Source organism: Crocuta crocuta, unplaced genomic scaffold (assembly GCF_008692635.1).
Source record: "Crocuta crocuta isolate KB4526 unplaced genomic scaffold, BGI_CrCroc_1.0 scaffold279, whole genome shotgun sequence".
NCBI lineage: Eukaryota > Metazoa > Chordata > Mammalia > Carnivora > Hyaenidae > Crocuta > Crocuta crocuta.
The window spans coordinates 4,496,191-4,514,347 of NW_027551570.1; the positions used below are offsets into that span (position 1 = coordinate 4,496,191).

The 18,157-nt window shown below is 34.9% G+C and overlaps 1 protein-coding gene across 1 annotated transcript in view; it reads left to right on the top strand.

Moving 5' to 3' along the window:
• The window catches only part of TBC1D5 (TBC1 domain family member 5), a 536,447-nt gene that overhangs the window by 323,193 nt on the left and 195,097 nt on the right, over positions 1–18,157 (top strand). Inside the window, exon 15 of the mRNA XM_077750881.1 lies at positions 5,016–5,188. Within this exon, the coding sequence (XP_077607007.1) occupies positions 5,016–5,188 (173 nt within the window). The remainder of the gene's footprint in view (positions 1–5,015; positions 5,189–18,157) is intronic.

Sequence of the window (18,157 nt, forward strand, 5' to 3'; positions counted from 1 at the left end):
ATTCTTCTTTTTAAAGTGTATAATTTACTAGTTTAGTTTATTCACAGGATTGTGCAAATGCCCCTACTATGTAATTTGAAAATATTTTCATCACCACAGAAGGAAAGCCCATTGCCATTAGCATTCACTCTGCATTGTCCTACTCCCCGGGGTCTCTGGCATCACTGATGTAATTTTGCTTTCTATGAACTTGCCTATTCTGAACATTTCATATAAATGGAACCATATAATATGTGTCCTTTTGTGATTGACTCCTTTCACTAACAAAACGTTTACAGTGTTCATTTATGTTGTAGCACGCATCAGTAACTTCATTCCTTTTTGTGGCTGAGTAATATTTCATGGTGTGGATATGCCGCATTTTGGTTATCTATACATCAGTTGACGGACATTTGGGTTCTTTCCCTTTCTGGCTGTTAAGAATAATGTTGCTATGAATATTTGTGTATTAGCTTTGTGTCAACACATGTTTTCAGTGCTCTTGGCATTCCTCTAGTAGTAGAATTGCTGAGTTAACTGACATTTTAAATAAACATATATGCTATCTTAGACCACGATGGTGTTTTCATTGTAATTACACAATATCAGAAAAATTGCCAATTATTCTGTCAACGGATATCATTAAGAGTTTTTGGTATGTTTTTCCCTATATGATTCATTTATTTTATGTCGGTGTGGTTGATTGCATTCTGGTCAGAAACCGTATATTCTTCCATCACTTTATCCCATCTTTAAAAACAGAAATGGATAACTAATGCTTTTTATGCCTTTGGTCTAGATCAGGGCAGACTACTGCCTGCAGGCCAGTTTGGCCTGCCATCTGTTTTTATTACAGCTTGGGAGTTAAGCATGGCTTTTACATTATCAAATGGTTGAAAACTACCAAAAGAAGAATAATATTTTGTGACATATGAAAATTATATGGAATTCAAATTTCTGTGTCCATAAAAAAAGTTTTACTGGGATACAGCCATGCCTATTTGTTTCCATATTGTCTATGGCCACTTGCTCATTACAACTGCTCATTACATAGTTGAGTAGTTGCTACACAGACTATAACCTGTAAAGCCTAAAATATTTACTGTCTGGCCTGTACAGAGAAAATGTGCTGACCTTCAGCCTAGGTGATAGTCTTTCTTCAACAATATGTCAACATGTTACATTCTATAAGGATTATAAGAGGTGAAACTTGTAAGCACATTTGATGAACTATTGTGTTTTAGAACAATTACTTTATTCTTGTCAGGTGACTTGATGAAGCCATAGACTTACGTGAAAATCAAAATTTTGAACAAAAAGTATTTTAAATACATTTAAATATAAGCATCATGATCATGCAGGGGTCATTTGTATCTTATAACTGTTTCACAGTGTCTGCGAAACTGAATGATAAAAATGTGAGCATTACCACACTTTTCAGTTTCACCCATTCATGTTGATATCACTGAGTCAAGTTCATGAAAATGGCTGAGACAACACAAAAAGGATATCCATTTTTTTATCAAGGAACATATAGATAGGACCTCTGAAAATTTATATTAATTACTTGCATATAACAATAATACATTCCTAGAAGGAACATCTAATGAATCCCTTGTTCATCCTCCCCCTTTTAATCTGTCTTGATTCTATTGCCTTTTTTAAAAGAAGTTTGAAAACTTAATTCACTTCTCTCTCTTTCAGTTCCTCTATCACTGTGTGTGCTGCTTAGGGCACCAGACATACTTTTCATAAAACTTTCTTGATGAAGAAAGCAGTGTGTTGGTTTTCATAATGGTGTCAAGTTGTCTCACTGAATCCCTTGGACAGTTTGTGGACTGCCGCTGACCTACCGACAGTTTGAGTAGCACTTAATAGTTGTTGCTAGCTGTGCTGATATTTGTAGCGGTCCCATTTGATGATAGCTGTGAAATGCAAATAGCCTTTTTTATTATGATAAATCCTGAAGATAAGGAATATCTAATATTCACTATTTTCTCTTTTGATTTCCCTGTTAGATAAGCCGTTTATCATTTAGGTGATCATGAGCATTACTTGTAAGTTTCTTAAATTTAAGAAATTCTCTTGTAAGTATCAGCACAGGGGGCATCTTTTCGAACTACAGTTTGTGGGCACCTGTAGTTCCCAGGCTACTCCTGCGTCTCTATGAAGCATCTGAAAAACGGACTGCTTACACTGTTGATTCAGTGACAGCTCACTCTGTTCAACCTGGAAATGCATTTACACCATTTCATTAAGTTAAACATTTTTAACAGGTTAATTTAGGATCAGTTCTCTCCAAAGCCAGTAATTGTATCTCTCCAGAAGTATGTGTGTTTCAGGCCCTTACAGAATGACTAGATGTCGTGATCTGTTTCTCATGTGGTTGGTAGAAACCCTGCCTGCACTCAGTACCTTCCCCGATGCAGTATGGTATCAGCCACACAACGCGCTTTGTTAGAGAACAACTACATGATTAAAATGTTAAATCGTTCATTTTTTTTTTTTGAGAGAAAGAGAAAGCATGCATGTGTTTGCACATAAGCGAGTTGAGGAAGAGCAGAGGGCCCAACTCCAGTGCTGAGCTCCGTCTCAGGACTGTGAGACCATGACTTGAGATGAAATTAAGAGTCGAAGGCTTACCTGACTGAGCCACCCAGACACCCTGCAAGGAAGGTTGGTTTCAGAGTAAACGCTTTTGACTGGTAATGGTGTCTTAGAATTACCGTGAATTCAACCCTCCCAAATTATTTCAGTTTAATATCATAGGAAAAATGTTAGCAAGAATTACAAATTTTTAAAAAATTATAACACCCTATCATTTGAAGAGAATACTCAATAATATAAAACGAGAAAAAAGTGTCTTGGCTGTATTATTTTTATGATAAATGACCACAGAATAGAGGTATCTTTTTTTTCTTGCCTATACAGATCAACAGAAACTAATTGAGCTGTAAAAATCAGTATGACCTTCTATCTCTAAATGCACTATAGGAAGTACCCAGGTCTACATTTCTTTTTAAGACTTGAAATGATCCTGTAAAGACAGATGGAAACTCCTCTAGGAAATTTTTCTTTGTGCTAACACATGCCCTTCCTCTCCTCTGTACTTCATGCCAGCCTGACTGGTCATTGTCCCTATGTGGAATTACAGTTTTGCCTGTTAGTCTTCCCCTTCCCTGCCCCTGCAAGGGCAAGATTTACCTTCTTTATTTTTGTGCCCCTGAATGTGGTCCAGTGATGAAAAGATGATGTTCCTTTTAGAGATCTCACAGTTTAGGAGGCAGAGAAGTAGAAATGGATACTGTCGTAGTAAAGAAGGTGATGAACTAGAACCTGACACTTGAGCCAAATCTTTAAATACACTGGGGAGCTCCTCCATGGAGCCCTGGGGAAAGGATCTTTCAGGTAAAAAAATGTCTCCCATCACTGGGAGCGCAGTGAGAGGAGTGGCTGGCCAGGTAATGAAAGGCCTCATAGACCTGGCTCAAGAATTTGCCTTTTGTTTTTTGCTTTTATTTTCTGTTCCTGAAGAGCCATTAAAAAAGTTTTAGGGAGGTTGGTCTGTGGGTTCGCTCCTGGCATTAGGCTCTGTGTTAACATCTTGGAGCCTGGAACCTGCTTTGGATTCTCTCTCTCTCTCTCTCTCTCTCTCTCTCTCACCCACCCCCTCCCACTTGCACTTTGTCTTTCTCAAAAATAAATAAACATAAATGAATGGAATGAATGAATGAATGAATAAATAAATGCGGGCCAAATTAGGGGCAGTGAGACCAGTTAGGAGGAAAGAAATGAGTAGGACCCCAAACCAGGTTATAACAGCTGAGCTGTAGGAGAGGAGACATAATAAGAGTATCTTGAGTTGTTGTGAAGAGCTAAAATTGGCAAATCAGGTGTTCTTATTGGAGGGTGGGTCGAGGTGTATGGGGAAAGGATGAGCATGTTTTTGAGCAGATGATGATAAGCTCAGTTGTGGGCCTTTTGGATTAGGGACCCTTTTGCAACCTCGGATTCCTTGCCAACATGTGGATGTATGGGAGAGAACCCAGAGGGTTCTAGGTTATGAATATAGCTTTAGAAGTCTTTGGAAAATGGGTATTTGTTGAAGCACTGTGTATGAGTGAGATCAGGGAATCACATGCAAGTAGAGAATTAAACTAAGACCAGACCTGTATGAAAAAGCAGCATTTGCAAAGCAGAAACAAAAGTTTGAGCTAGAGAAATAGAATGAGGATGAGTGGTAGGCAGGCAGTCAGAAGAGAATGATGCTATAAATCCCAAGATTTGAGAGAGGTAGAAACTCACCATAAGAAAGGGTCAGACATAATAGGGGAAATCATCAGACTCCGGATAGTTGAAGTTTACATGAAAGCATTACAAGTAGTACAGATACATCTTTCTTAATATGGGCTATGGAATGGGTGGAAGGAAAGTTGTAGTTGGCCTACATAATTGTTTTGTTTTTGTTTCTTAACTCAGCTATACTCTGGAGAGTTTTAAAATCTCCCTACTCAGCTATTTTAATTAATTGAAGGACAGTTAGAAAATACCTTCTTTTCTAATACTAGTTTCCTTTTTTTCTTGTATAGTTTTGAGAACTTAAAGTAAAGCAGTTTTCATTTGCTGTTTTTTTAAGTTTTGTGCCACAAGATATACCTTTCTATTGGAGTATTTCATTTAGGTTTGATGGCTGATTAGACAAACTGGCTGTAGACAAGTAGACTAGCAGCCACTGTAACAAAAATTATCTTGAAATATTAAATTTAATAATTTAATATTTAATGTCACCAGAGAAACTGGTCAAGGGAATACAGGTAGAAAATATTTTAGAAGGCATCTCCTGGCCTTTATGAGCACAATTCATCTGTATAACAATCAGCATATGATTCCACAATTTAAGCATTTGTCATGAGATGATCATCATGAGTGTTTGGTTCTTATTTAAGCTCCTGTTGATAAGTACATTCAAGTATGATGTCCATACATTTGCTCATTTCATATTGAAATAACACATGCTCCATTTTTTCTGTTTTTAGGGAAAAGAAACACTGATGACTCCCATCCCCTTTGCTAGACCGCAGGATTTAGGGCCAACAATTGCTATTGTTACTAAAGTCAACCAGATCCAGGATCATCTACTGAAGAAGCACGACATTGAGCTTTATATGCACTTGAACAGACTAGAAATCGCACCACAGATATATGGGTTGTAAGTACTAAAGTTTAAGTTTCAGCAACATCTAATTATGACTCAGGGTGGTTTCTTTATGTCTCAGATCCATAGAAGTAAGAGCTGGAATTGTTCCAGCTCCATTTCATTTCCCATGTCTGTTGTGTCCTATGTGCCGGGCTCTGTGCTCATTACTTTCACAGATGATATTTCATCTAATATTCCCATCAATCTTGTTAATTGAGTGTCATAGCAGGGAAGAAACTAAGGCTTACACTGTGTTTATGCACATTAAATAGTGAAGTCATGGTTCAGATCCAGGAAGTATTGACTCCATAATCTGCAGAGCCCAGTGCAAAATAAAAATGAATGTACTCTTGGAAAAAAAAATAATAAGAAGAATTTCACGATGACAGCAGCAGATCATTAAACCAAGCATTCTAAGAAGTGCAGGGTCACACAGGTCATACACACATGAAGCCAGCTCCGTACCCAACCAATACTTTAGTACATCCATGTGCTTTCCATTTTATTGGGATTGCATTTCTAAAAGTGAGCTGAATGTTCCTAATAGCAAACACAAAATGGTAATCACCTTCAGCCACGTAACTTTTGTAACATGATGTAGCAGAAGAATGGGGAGCCACACACTCCTCAGATATGTGTGTGATGTTTGTATGTGTGTTTCTTCAGTGGCTTAATAGGATGAGTAGGAAAATTAGAAAGATTGCAGTTTTAGTAAATACAAATTCATTGTGTAGTGCTACAGACATTGAAACAATAAAACATATCTAATGCTGGACAGTTTCTTGGTAGATATTTTCTGCAATTCCCATCTCTCAATCAGGTAGAACATGGAAAATTGAGAAGATATTATTAAGATGTACATAGTAGATGCTCAGTAAATATGAATTCTTTATTTGAATTACAAGAATTCCAAACAAGTCAAAGGTTTAAGACCAGAGCAGAGGCTGTTTATTTAGCCCAAAGGAATACCAATGAAAGTTTTCTTTATGTTCTCATGTTACACACAGTCTTTCACTGATAATAACTCCACTATCTATTATCTCTAGAGATCCTGAAGTGTGGTTATAGATGTCTGCTTTTCTGTTTTAATGATGCTTGTTTTCATTTCTGTGACTGAAACTTGACTTCAACATTGTGAGCAGATCCATCATTCCCATCGGAAATGAGAAAGTTGTGGGTAACATGAGCATTGGGCAGTACTGTAAGTTACTAATGAGTCATCATTTATACTTAAAAGTCTGGCTAATGTGCCTGTGATTATAGACCTAAAACTTTATTTTAAAATAGCTGATGTCAAGGTCAGGATTTAAATTCTATATTCCTCTCCATTGTGCACTCAAAGAAGTGGTTTATTCAGATACCAAAGCCTATTTTACACCCTCAAAAATTGTTTACTAAAGTCTAGATATTGGCCTTAAATATTGGGGAAAGGAATTAATGTTGGGCATACTTCTCATTTCTTTGAAATGCTTTATTGTTTGTTACCTCTTTGCTTGAGCTGGGGCTTTACATTGCAGTGGTAGGTGGCATGGGCTTGGGTGTGAGGATTTATAAACCATTGCTCCAGTTTCCTTTTCAGACGTTAGTTTCTATCAGCTTTCTCTTCATCATAATGATTCATAGAGCTTCTTTGACATCCGACCAGCACCTTCCCAATAAAATTCCCTGATCCGTGACATAATCATTCTTAGTCCTTTCAGCTTTATTTTTCAGCAATAATCGTAGCTGACTCATTTATCCCATTATTTTAGTACAGAATCTTATCTGCATTAACCAAAAATATACATATTTTTTAATCTTTGAAGAAGTCACTCATTCTCTTAATCTCTATTGCATTTTATAGCGCAAGGAGTTTATTTACTCACTTCATTTACTAAATTTGATTGTATTACTTGTATTTGTGGGGCACATGTGGCTGAATTATCCTTTGTCTTTATGCTGCTTTCTGTTGTACTTCTCATCTGTATATTTCCTGTGGATGACTATTAGAATCTCTGAGGCCAAAGAAAAATATGAGTATAGTATGAAATAGCAGTTAGAAGACAGACTTTGAAACGAAATAGATTTGTTTAATCATTTTGATCGTTGGTATCTTCATTTGTGAAATGGATAGTGAAAATTATGGTACCTCCTTCATCGGATGTCTATGAGAATTAAATTATAATATACAGAAATCATAGTGCTCAGTTTGTAGTAAGCATTCAGTATATGTTGGCAGTACTTCTGTTATCATTATCTGTCCTCACCATTCCCCAGGTAGGATGCCATGGCTATGTGAATATGGTGTTCCGCGTGTTTCATGAACCTTTCCACCTCTGGCTTTCTATGTTTTCTTCACCAAAGTATATGAATAGCTTCTACTTAGGTGGAAACAGAACAGCTGTCCTTCAGACCATTGCTTCTAAAGAGCCAGTATAGAGCTGAGGACTGAACTTCTAGAAACAGATTATAGCAATTTGGCACAACAATTTTGTGTCTCTAAGGCTAAAAGAATATTGTAGGTTTAGACTTCATGGCAATGAATTGAAATATTTTGTTTTATATCATAAAAGTAATATTAATCCAAGTAATTACTGATGCTACTGTCCATTCCTGTTGCAGTAAATTTGGTAATTTAGGCTGACATTCAGTATTAATGCTTGAAAACAATTAGTTTACACTTTGAATATATTATCCTCAAGTGGACATATACAAAATAATCAATTTTCAGTTAATAACACTGCTCTTCTTTAAGATAGCAGAGTCCATAATTGGCATCATCTAAGATGTGCTTTTGCATACCATTTTTTTTTTTTTACAAAACTTTGATTTTCATTTTTTTAAATGGTTATTTATTTTGAGAGAGAGAAAATATATATGCATGCATGCATGAGGGAGGGACAGAGAGAGAATCCCAAGCTCAATCAGAATCTGCCAGCACAGAACTGGATACGGGGCTCAGTCCCATGAACTGTGAGATCATGACCTGAGCCAAAATCAAGAGTCTGATGCTCAATTGACTGAGCTACCCAGGTGCCCCAAAATTTTGATTTTCAGACAACTATTTTCTTGTGTACCAAAATGTTTTACCAAAATTAGTAAACAATATGTTAAAATGTCAATAATGAATATATCAGTATTAATTTGCTTAGAATGGGGAATAAATCATAAATAGGTGTTTATTACATGGTGAAGAAAGTGTTAACAAAATGAAATTATAGTCCTATTAAGTCCAGGTTTCTTATTCTAGTAAATCTTTAGTAGCTTCATGGTACATAAAAATTTGTTTAAATCTGCTTTATATAAGGTTATAATTATCATTGAGAGATTTTGCAATTACTCCATTTTTAGAGATAATTTTGGTCCTGTTTTTTGTAAGAGAATATATGTGGATGTCTCCTGACGTAGCAGATGTGCTAGATACAAACATACTTATTGTATTTTTCTAATAAATTTATTTAACAAAATTAGAATCAATAATTAGTATGAAAATATTAATCGTCCTAACATTGGCTAGTCATTCCAAATTTTCTTATCTTAATTTTAAGTAAATTGATATTTATCTTAAAATGTGGGAATTAAATACCCATGAGATCTTGGATATCATATAATAATTTGCTTACTAATGCTATTTTATGTACTTAAGTACATTATCCCCTGGATAATTGTAGCTGATTTTTGTGTTACAAAATGTTCAATCAATCAAGTTACTATTTAGTTTAAACAAAGTTAACTTGAAGTTAAATGTAGCATTATAAAATGATATTTCCTAAAAGTAATTTACATTGTATTTTTCATTAACTTTATGAATGATTACTCCTGTTGCACTTTGATCAAAGTATCTCTTGCTTTAATTCAAATAATTAACATTTTGAATTGTCTTTTGTTTACCACTTACTGATGGGTATTAGACTTTTAAAAATTAAGTTTGTAGGGGCCTGTCAACGCATGCTGCTTAATATCCAAAGTAAATATTGACTACATTACTTCCAACTTTCCAAGGTAATTTCTAAAAGTTGCTTTTTTTTTTTTTTTTTGGCATCTTCATTGTTAGTTGGAGAATAGGAATGTGCTGTGATTTCATCAATTGGGGGTTATTTTTGTGCAAAAGCCTCTAAAGTCCCAATGTTAAAGTTCCATCCCTGAGTATGTGCTTATTTGAGTCCCAAAGACACTTAATCACAAGAGATTCAAGTATAAAGACTGAATACCATTTTCACTTAATCCCATAATAATATTTTATAGAGGGACTAAAAATTGAAGTTTAAAAATAACAATTTTTGCTAGGCCAGAGTAACTGTGTTTTATTATCACCCTTAAATATTGAATCTGTATATTTTCAACTACATTTTATACTTTGATATAAATAGAATACGTAATAAGTATCTGTGGGATATGCAGTTAATGTCACTTTTGAGGAAAGGCCCTCATAACACACTTGGGCTTTGGCATTCTTAAATTATGAGCTCTTTACAACACTCATGGGATAAATTTTGTATCTCCCAAATGTTTATACACATCTTCCATCTCCTTATTTCCTGTTTTCTGGTTTAGCAGTTGTTTTGTTGTGGTGGTTGTAGTGATTTAATTGGGGAGGTTCTTGGTTACTGATTAATAGTCTGCTAAATTTTATGATATAATTTAAAAATATTTATATCATAGTATATTCTAACTCATATCACAGTGTAACTATATATGACTACTAAGTTTTTTAAATCTGTATTTGAAGTATAAACATATAATAAGAAATACAATTGTTAGTCATCAAAGTCAGTATAATTATCCATGTTAAAAATTGTTCCTTAACAATTTAAACAAATAGCTTTCTATTCTAAATACAGCTAATCATTGAAATATTCTTTTCAGTGAGTGTTGTGTTATGTTTTACATTAAATGTAAAAAACATAATAACAGACTAAAAGTGAAGATCCAGTGATACTTTAACTTAAACCCTGAATATTCCCCCAGAATTTCTCTCTTTGGAAAACATGTTTTTTTCCTCTTCTATATGAAGAATTATCATTATTAAAAATTATGGAGGAGAATAATACATTATTTGAAATAATGATTAATAGTTGCTAATATTTATTGTTTCCTGAAGGCTAGGCATTTGTACTAAAGGCTTTACATAATTATTTTACTTATTTTTACAACACATTGGTATGGGTATTATTATCCCCATTTTGTAGATGATGAAATCACAGCTTATAAAGGCTTATTGAGATCAGCTGGCTACCAAGAATCGTTGAGGTCTTTGAGGCTTTGTACTCTTGAGCCTATGTTCACACACTAATTTGAGGAGGACTAGAAGTGTGGTAGAAAATTAAGGTGCCCAAAAGTCCTTTGCACCATGAGCCAAACTCAGGGTGATCAGATAGCAGCAAAGACCAGGCAGATGGTACAAGGCCTGGAATCAGAGGGGTTTTATTGGTAGTGATCAGGAACAAGCCTGCTAAGGAGGAAATGGAAAAGTCAAGGGCCCTGGAGAGCCTGAGGCCCACAACAGTGTAGTTAACTGATGACATAGAAAAACTAGAATCTGTACTGACAAAATAATTATGCCTTGTAAGCAGAAAGAGGCCATGCACAGATTTAGGAAAGGAACCATCCACATGCCTTTTTAGGTTAAAAAAAAAAGTTTTTCACACTGAAAAGTAAGTAAGCATTACTAATTCAATCAAGAGGAAAGCAGACCTTAAAGGACTGCTAGAAAGCAATGTAACCAGTAAGCTAAAGCTAGGTGTATACAGCTGAATGCAGGTCAAAAATAATCATCTGAAGGGCAGTAAATGTAAATTTAAAATACTTTGAGATCTTAGATCTACTTAATTCTTTTTTTTAAAAAAAATATCTATTTATTTATTTTGAGAGAGAGGAAAGGAGACGGAGAATTCCCAAGCAGGCTCTGCACTGTCAAGGCTTGAACTCATGAACCGTGAGATCAAGGATCTGAGCCAAAATCAAGACCTGTAAGACTCATTAAGATGATGAAAATAACAAAAGCAAACTAAGGAGGGCTTAAAAAGGAAGCATAATACAAAATGATAAATACTGTCAAACATTAGGTACACATAAATGCTTTAAGCTTGCCTAATAAAAGATAAGTATTCTTGATTGGCTTTCTAGACAAATTCAACTATATTATACTTAAAAGAGACAGCTAAAATCAACTGATACGGTTTAGTAAAAGGAATACAGGAACAACAGTGGTAAAATAAAAAGCATTGAAAGAGTATTCTTTATTGATAAGACATTCAGTTATTAATAGCTTTGAATTTTGGTGTATAAGATCTGTGACAGCAAGAAGTTTGTCTGTCTGCTTCATAATTTACCCAGATGCTTCCTTAGCAGAACCTGGTACATGGTAAGCATTCAGTGAATATTTTTGAATAGATGAATGAATGAAAAGGAGGTAAAAATGAAAGAAAGATCTTAAACCAATTATATAAGGAACTGATTATTCAAAATGGAAAATTTTCTATTTCGAGGAACATCAACCTATAAGTACAGATTTTTAAAAATTCAACTAAATCATTAGTAGAAAGCATACATAAGTACATGCATGAGCTAATCTTTCAGTGAGCATTGATTTTCTAAGAAAAATAGCATTGAAAGACATTTCAGAAGGTAAGTTTGAAATTTGAGGACTCCAAAATTTCATTCCAATAAAATTGAATGCAGAGACAAATTTCTTTTTTAAAACCTTGCAACATATAGAAAGATAATATGTAAAGAAATTAAAAGCAAAATTCTATTCTTTATACATAATAAACCCTTAAATTTAGTAAGAAACCATTTAACCTACAAAGTAGAAAAATAAAGTAAACCAAAATGCTTAGGAAAAAGCAATAAATATAGTGAAATATAGATATTTCAACTATTCAGATATTTAAAGAATTAGAAATTAAACAACAAAATACAGTTTTTCTTTAGATTGATAAGGATTAGAGGAAATTTTAATTGAGACTAACAGAATTTGGGAGACAATTGGGACAATGAGTCATGTAACTGATAAAGTTGGGCTCTCTGACTCATGATTCTACTTTTAACATATAGACATCTTGTGGGGCACAGGGAGCAGAGATCTGAGTATAAAGATGTTTATCACAGTGTTGTTTATGATATGAAGTGAAAACTACATTTCTAATTATAAAGGAAATAATAAGGTAAATAAATCCTTTTGATGAAATATTATGTCATATTTAAGTAATGTATTTGTGGACTGTGTAATCCCAAGAAATGATGCCTGTGATATAATGTAAATGGAAAACCAAGAAGAAAAGCCACATATATTTTGTGTTCCTAGGTTTAAAAATCATAGATGTTTTTACATGAAAGTTAGACTGGAAGCATTAACAGTGGTTATCTCTGAGAAGAAATAATGGATGGTGTTTATTTTCTTTTTAATTATTTTCTCAGTTGTCTCTATTAATCATAAATTGATTTTATAAGACAAAAAATGTGAGGGCAAAAATAAGAATGTACTTAATTACTGTTAATGAGCACATGTGTCGACATCCAGAAAACTAAAACGCTTTAAAAATGTATTTAGATGATTGTCAGTAATATTTGAGGAATGAAGGAAAATGGAGGACATGGCCAGAAGATGTAACAGGAAGAAAAATCTGTTTTTAACATTTATAATCCAACAAAATGTATTTACCACTACTATCTAACAATATTTTAGAACTTTTAAAAAGTAGATAATCTGTAATTCCTTAGAAAGGGAGATTGTTTCTAAATGGAAGTGTGTTCAGCAGAACAATTTAGCCAAGATACAACTGTATTTTCTTTTCTGTCAAATGGCCAGATTAGAGAAAAACTTTTGACTGAATATTTCATACTCCTCATTTTCTTACAATATTCTTTCTCTCATTTGTAGACTAAAAGATACTACATTTAAGCTGAAATGTAGCTTTATGTAACAACCATGTTCAAAGAGTAAGGATGAGTAGTACCTTCCCATCCCGTAGGTCTCTGGCTTGAGGTCTTTGGAAGCATGCTATTGGGCTTTGTCATTGGTCTTGCACAGAATCCCAGCATCTCAGGATCTTAGAAGGTCACTCCCTTAGGTTATCATGAAATGCTTTAATCTCAGTTGCAACATCTGTATTAAATAATTGAGTATCTCAACTTGACCATTCCCTTGTTGGGGGGCTTGTTACCATTACAAGTAGCTTATTCCATGACAGATTTCACTCCTCTCTACTAGATCTCCAAGTACGATATAACAAATATTTAAATTCCAAATAAATATTAGGCAGTTGTGCCCAAGGAGCTTACAACATTGTACAGAGAGAAATGACATTTGAAATTATATAGAAATTAAATCATGACTTTAATATTCACTACACTGCCTATTAAAGTTATATCTGGGTAGTCAGGATAACTATTATAATGACTAGTATGGTATATATGTAATCAGTGTTATTTTGATATAATTAAAGTAGAATTATACACAACATGCTGTAGGAGCACAAAAATGGAACACTACTATAGCAAGTATGCATTTGGCTGCAGTTAATAGAAACTCAACCAGTAATGGCTTGAACAAATGGCCATATATTATTCTTGTTGTTATTTTTTCCTAAAATGCAACAAGTCTGGAAGTAGGCAGCTACTGGTTCAGTGGCTCTACAGTATTGAGATGGACAGATTCTCCTGGTCTTTGTTCAGGATTGTGCTAGCTGATGTCAAGACATTTCTATAGCTAGACGTCAGTTAGTCAGTTGTTTACTGGATAATAGTTCAGGCTACTATTTGTACAAGAGGCTGATGCCAGTCTTATTTGCCCTCTTTGATCAAGCAAGGGAGAAACTTTCCTAGCAACCACTTCTAGCAGACATAGGCTAAAATCTCATTAGTGGAATTTAGGTACATGGCTAACCCTAGATATAAGAAAGGCTAAGAAAGCATGGAGTAGGATTTATGGTTACCTTAGATCAGTTGAAGTAGAATTTAGGAGTAGAATTTAGCAATTCATCACTTATATATAACACCCAGTGCTCATCATAACAAGTGTCCTCCTTAATGCCCATCACCCATCTAACCTATCCACCAGAAACCCCCCCCATTAACCCTAAGTTTCTTTATCATTTGGAGTCTCTTATGGTTTACCTCTCCTCTCTTTTCCCTTCCCATACATCCCACCCCTAAATTCCACATATGATGAAATCATATGGTATTTGTCTTTCTCTGACTTATTTTGCTTAACATTATATTCTCTAGCTCCATCCATGTTGCTGCAAATGGTAAGATTTCATTCTTTTTGATGACTAATACTACACACACAAACACACAGTGGACACTTGGGCTCTTTCCATAGTTAAGCTCTTGTTGACAAGGTTGGTATAAACATCAGGGTGCATGTAACCCTTCAAATCTGTATTTTTCTATCCTTTGGGTAAATACCTAGCAGTGCAATTGCTGGATCATAGAGTAGTTCTATTTTTAACATTTTGAGGAACCTCCATAATGTTCTCTAGAGTGGCTACACAGTTTGTATTCCCACCAACAGTGTAAGAGGGTTCCTCTTTTGTTTCCTGTTGCATCCTCTTGTTTCCTGTGTTGTTAATTTTAGCCATTCTGACAGGTGTGAGGTAATATCTCACCATGGTTTTGATTTGTATTTCCCTGATGATGAGTGATGTTGAGCATCTTTTCATGCATCTGTTGACCATCTGGCTGTCTTCTTTGGAAAAATGTCTATTCATGTATTTTGCCCATTTCTGCACTGGATTGTTTGCTTTTTGGGTGTTGAGTTTGATAAATTCTTTATAGATTTTGCATACTAATTCTTTATCAAATGTTATTTGCAAATATCTTCTCCCATTCTGTAGGCTGCCTTTTAGTCTTCTTGTGTAAGTAAGAACAATACAGTCAGAACATTTGTAAGGACCTCATGCAGGGAGAACAGTATGAGCAAAGGTGTCTTGTGTTTGAATACCATCATAGATACAAGGTACACTTACCAGTTTACTAGAACTAGAGTAAATTTTGTGTGAGAGGAAAATACAGTGCCAGGGCATGGGAACTCTTATATACCATGATAAGAATAATCTAGACCTATACTGACCAAAAGGTAACTAACCACACACATGTAGCTATAAAACTTAAATTAATTAAAGTGGCTCTGTTGGTTGAGTGCCTGACTTTGGCTCAGGTCATGATCTCATGGCTTGTGAGTTCAAGCCCTGCATTGGGCTCTGTGCTGACAGCTCAGAGCCTGGAGCCTGCTTCAGATTCTGTGTGTCTCTCTCTCTGTGCTCCTCCCCTGCTCGGGCTCTATCTCTTTCTTTCTCTCAAAAATAAACATTAAAAATTTTTTAAATTTAAATTATAAATTTACTTCTTTAATCACACTATACCTATTTCATGGGCTCAGTAGCCAGCCACATGTGACTAGCAGTTATTTTGTTGGACAACACAGATATAGAACAATCCAGTCATTATAGAAAGTTCTGTTGGACAGCATATGTCTAGATCTTTAAGGTAAGGGTAGGTGGTCTTGAAACATAATGGTTTTATGATCATATTTGTTATTTAAAAGGACTGCGCTGGCTGCACAGTGGTAAGAGATTGGGTAAGTAAGAATCAAATATGGGTCACACTGATTAGCTACAAAAGCAGTAACTTCTGTTTTCTAAAAGAGATGATATGATGGCAGCCTGGACAAGATAAAAGCAGTAAGAATAGAGGTAAGTGGAAAAATTTGGGAAATACCAAGTTGCTGGGATTGTCAGGACTTGTAACTAATTGAATATGGGAGTGAGGGAGAAGGAAAAATCAGAGATAATTTGGACAACAAGGTCAATGATGCTAAAAATCACAGAAATAATGAATGGTAGAGAAAGAAATTTCAAAAAAAGGAAGAATTGTATTGAGTTTGGAGTTTCTGTGGGAACGTGGAGATTTAGTAGAAAATTGAATGATGTGGTTCTGAAGCTTTGGAGACAGGTTGGAAAGTATTGGTTAGATAGACTACATGCTATATGCTGCTAATTGAAGTTGCTAGTAAAGTGAGACAAGAAGAACAGAGATACTTTTCTAAAGAATATCCACTGTGTGTAACTAACTTTTGAGAATATAAAGCAGGAAGTGATTTGGTATAATTGGTATTTAAAATAAATTATTGTAGTTTGTGTATTTGAGAGAGACAGGCAAGACTGGGAATAAGGATACCAATTTGGAGGGCTTTGCGCATGTCTGAGTAAGAATTGATAATACAGTGGAGCAGAGGCAGTTTAAAAAAATATCTTACAGATAGAATCTATGATTTGGTAATAAGTCAAAATGCCACATAGTACTTGGGAGAGTGGAAACTTTGTGGATTGGAGCCACTACAGTTTTAAAGCATCCAGCTGCCCCACTGGGCCATCCTTTTATTCATGTACTCAAGTGACTATTTCAACTTCTTTCTCCCTTGCCACCAGCCTGAATCTCACCTTATTTTCTGTCCTCTGGTTGATACTTCCGTTCACTCTTTCTTTCTATACTTTGGAATTGACTGTTTCCCTCTCCTTCATAACCGTAACTCATCAGGTAGTTATATCTACAATATTTTTATTATTCTTTGCTGGTTCTTTTTGAAGGAAAAAATGTAAACAACAGAAATGCTGCTTTGACCTTTCTCCTCCAGCAGCCCTGCTCATCTCTTTCCTTCTAAACTTCCAAAGACGACTTCTCCAGTTTCCATTTTTTGTTGATTCACTATCACTGTGGAGAATGGAGATTCACTATGACTGTGTAAATGATCTAAGTACACCAATTGAAAGGTCAAGAGTAGAAGATTTTAAAAACATAACCCAGCTGTATAATGTCTTCAGGAAATACACTTTAAATATAATGATGGGGAGATTAAAAGGTTGGGAGAAGACCTATCATGCAAACATTAATCAAAAGAAAGCAGAAGTGGCTATGTTACAATCAGAGTAGACTTCAGAGTACAGAGAATTATCAGATACAAAAAGGGACAGTGTTTATATAATGATAAAATGGCCAGTCCACCAAAAAGACTTAGCATCCCTAACTGTACATGCAGTAAACAACAGAGCTGCACAGTATGTAAACCCAAAACTGATAGAACTGAAAGAAGTAGACAAATCCACATTTATAATTGGAGGCTATCAATTGATTAAAAAAAAAATAGCCAACCATATAGAAGAACTCATTAATAGTATCATTCTACAGAATCTGAGTGACAGTTACAAAACACATCCTCCATTAATAGTATAAACACGTTCTTTTCAAGTGTTCCCAGAGCACATACCAAGATAGATTATATCCTAGGCATGAAACAAACCTCAACAAATTTAAAAGAATTGAAATCATAGAGGATGTGTTCTTTGACCACAATTCAATCAAATTAGAAATAACAAAGATAACAGGAATTTTACAAATGCTTAGGAAATAACACCCTTCTAATAATCCCTGGACAAAAAGTGAGTCCCAGGATAAATAGAAAATGCCATTGACATGAATTAAATGAAAATACACCATATCAGGATTTGTGGAACACAGCTAAAGCAGAGCTAAGTGGGCAATTTATTGCACTGTCTGGTTCTATTAGACAAGAGGAAAAGTCAGGGGCGCCTGGGTGGCTCAGTCGGTTAAGCGACTTAGGCTCAGGTCATGATCTTGGGGTTCGTGAGTTCCAGACCTACATCGGGCTCTGTGCTGACAGCTTAGAGCCTGGAGCCTGCTTCAGATTCTGTCTCCTTCTCTCTTTGCCCCTCCCCAAACTCGCACTCTGTCTCTGTCTCTCTCTCAAAAATGAATAAACACTAAAAAATTTGTTTTTAAAAGAGGAGAAGTCAAATTGTAATCTAAGCTTCTACCCCAAGAACCTAGAAAAAAGCAAAATAAAGCAAGGAGAAAGAAAGAATAAAGGTAAAACTTAAAACCAATATAATTAAAAACAGAACAACTATCAAGATAAATGAAACAAAAAATATTTCTTTGAAAAGATCAATAAAATTAACAATCTATCAAGAAAAAAAAAAA